Source organism: Coregonus lavaretus (genome assembly GCF_964263955.1).
Source record: "Coregonus lavaretus genome assembly, chromosome: 5".
NCBI classification, from domain to species: domain Eukaryota; kingdom Metazoa; phylum Chordata; class Actinopteri; order Salmoniformes; family Salmonidae; genus Coregonus; species Coregonus lavaretus.
The window spans coordinates 1,389,131-1,390,920 of NC_139992.1; the positions used below are offsets into that span (position 1 = coordinate 1,389,131).

General features: G+C 49.2%; 1 protein-coding gene across 1 annotated transcript in view; it reads right to left on the reverse strand.

Annotated features, from left to right (window-relative positions):
- LOC311128779 (transmembrane protein 237A-like) overlaps nt 1-1,790 on the reverse strand; it is a gene marked incomplete at both ends in the record, with an annotated part of 9,586 nt that overhangs the window by 999 nt on the left and 6,797 nt on the right. The window contains 4 exons of the mRNA XM_084161021.1: nt 497-584; nt 735-808; nt 1,035-1,226; nt 1,667-1,781. Coding sequence (XP_084017147.1) covers nt 497-584; nt 735-808; nt 1,035-1,226; nt 1,667-1,781 — 469 coding nt within the window. The remainder of the gene's footprint in view (nt 1-496; nt 585-734; nt 809-1,034; nt 1,227-1,666; nt 1,782-1,790) is intronic.

A 1,790-nucleotide genomic window follows, 5' to 3' on the forward strand; every position in this document is an offset into this window, starting at 1 on the left:
AGGACTGCCCTAGCTACAGAAGGAAGGGGACGTAACAGGTGACCTATGATGAGGCTTGTGTTCACATGTCCAGTTGTATGTATCCATTCTACTATACTGTACTCAGCTGTTCTGCTTTAAATAATGTCTCTGTTGTAACTTGTGCTCTTTGTTATATAAACAGTGTTTTTTACACTTGTTGTTGATGTTTTGTCATATTTCCAAAGGGAAAGGGAGTCATCAGGAAAAACACAGTAGGTGTCCTGAATAGCTTTCTGAAGCTTCAGTGTTAGTAACCCAATAGCAGTCTACATCCATGTGTCAGAGTAACAGTCTGAGAGACAATAATACCTGCATCCCTATTCCCTTTGGGCTCTGGTCAAAACTAGTGCCCTACGTAGGGAACAGGGTGCCATTTGGAACGCAACAAATGACTGATAGACCCTAGTGATCGCAGTACTATATAGGGAATAGGTTGCCATTTTAGACCTAGACCAGGGAGCTGTGCGGTGCTCACCACAGGGTCTCGTTGGCAGTGGGGTAGAGGTTGATGCGATCGCTGGTCATTTGCTGACTGAGAGACAGGATGAGCGCTGTAAAGTACACTGGAAAACCACAAGGGAAGGAAGGAGACTTTTTGTTATGTACATCATATCTCACAGAATGTTTTGTCTTTGTCCTAGTACGTGGGTCACTAAGAGAAGGGGCAACAGATCATAGGATGTTGTTATAAACTAGTGAGAAGATGAACTTACAGAAGGAGGCCAGAGCAGCCGGGTCCAGGGTGAGGAACCCTCTCAGAGCCATGGAGGCCTTAGCCAGGTTCACCCTGCGACACAGAGCATGGCCATGAGACAGACGGATAGGTAGACGACAAGAAGAAACCGGTCCTACTGTGATTCAAACCGCCCGCTGTTGGAGGGCATGTGTAGTCCAGAGGCGGTTGTGTCGACCACTAGATCAACCTCCGACACGAGAGGACAACGTTTCTATATCGAAGTGCTCACAGAAACAGAAAGTCTGTCTCTAAACTCTATAATCCATGCCATCCTTACCTGTCGAAGGCGGACACCGTGCTGATAGCCAGCAGTAGGTAGAGGAGAGACTGGGCAGGGTAGGCCAAGGAGTGGTACTGCTGCAGCAGGTTAGGGAGGGTGGTGAACTGCTCCCCAGCTAACACATACACCACCACGGTGTTCCACACTGCATAGCCAGCCAGGAAGCCATGGGAGAACAGACCTATCACTCTGGAGAGAAACAGACACAGACACACGAGAGAATTAGATAAAGTGTCAGTAATTTTTGTACATTTTACATTTTAGTCATTTAGCAGACGCTCTTATCCAGAGCGACTTACAGTTAAATGAGTGCATACATTATTATTATTATTTTATTTTTTTCATACTGTCCCCCCATGGGAATCGAACCCACAACCCTGGCGTTGCAAACGCCATGCTCTACCAACTGAGCAACATCCCTGCCGGCCATTCCCTCCCCTACCCTGGACGACACTGGGCCAATTGTGCGCCACCCCATGGGTCTCCCGGTCGCGGCCGGCTACGACAGAGCCTGGATTCGAACCAGGATCTCTAGTGGCACAGCTAGCACTGCGATGCAGTGCCTTAGACCACTGCGCCACTGGGCAGTAATCACATCCAAGCCTCTGCCAAGGGGGCATGTCACTCACCTGAATCCACTGTGTACTCTCATAGCTACATCCCTGGTTGTCCAGAGGGGCGTGGCCTCCATGTAGTCCTCCAGATGTGCACTGTGTTTGGGCGGGTCAGTTGGCTGGAAACGCCCTGAAGGAA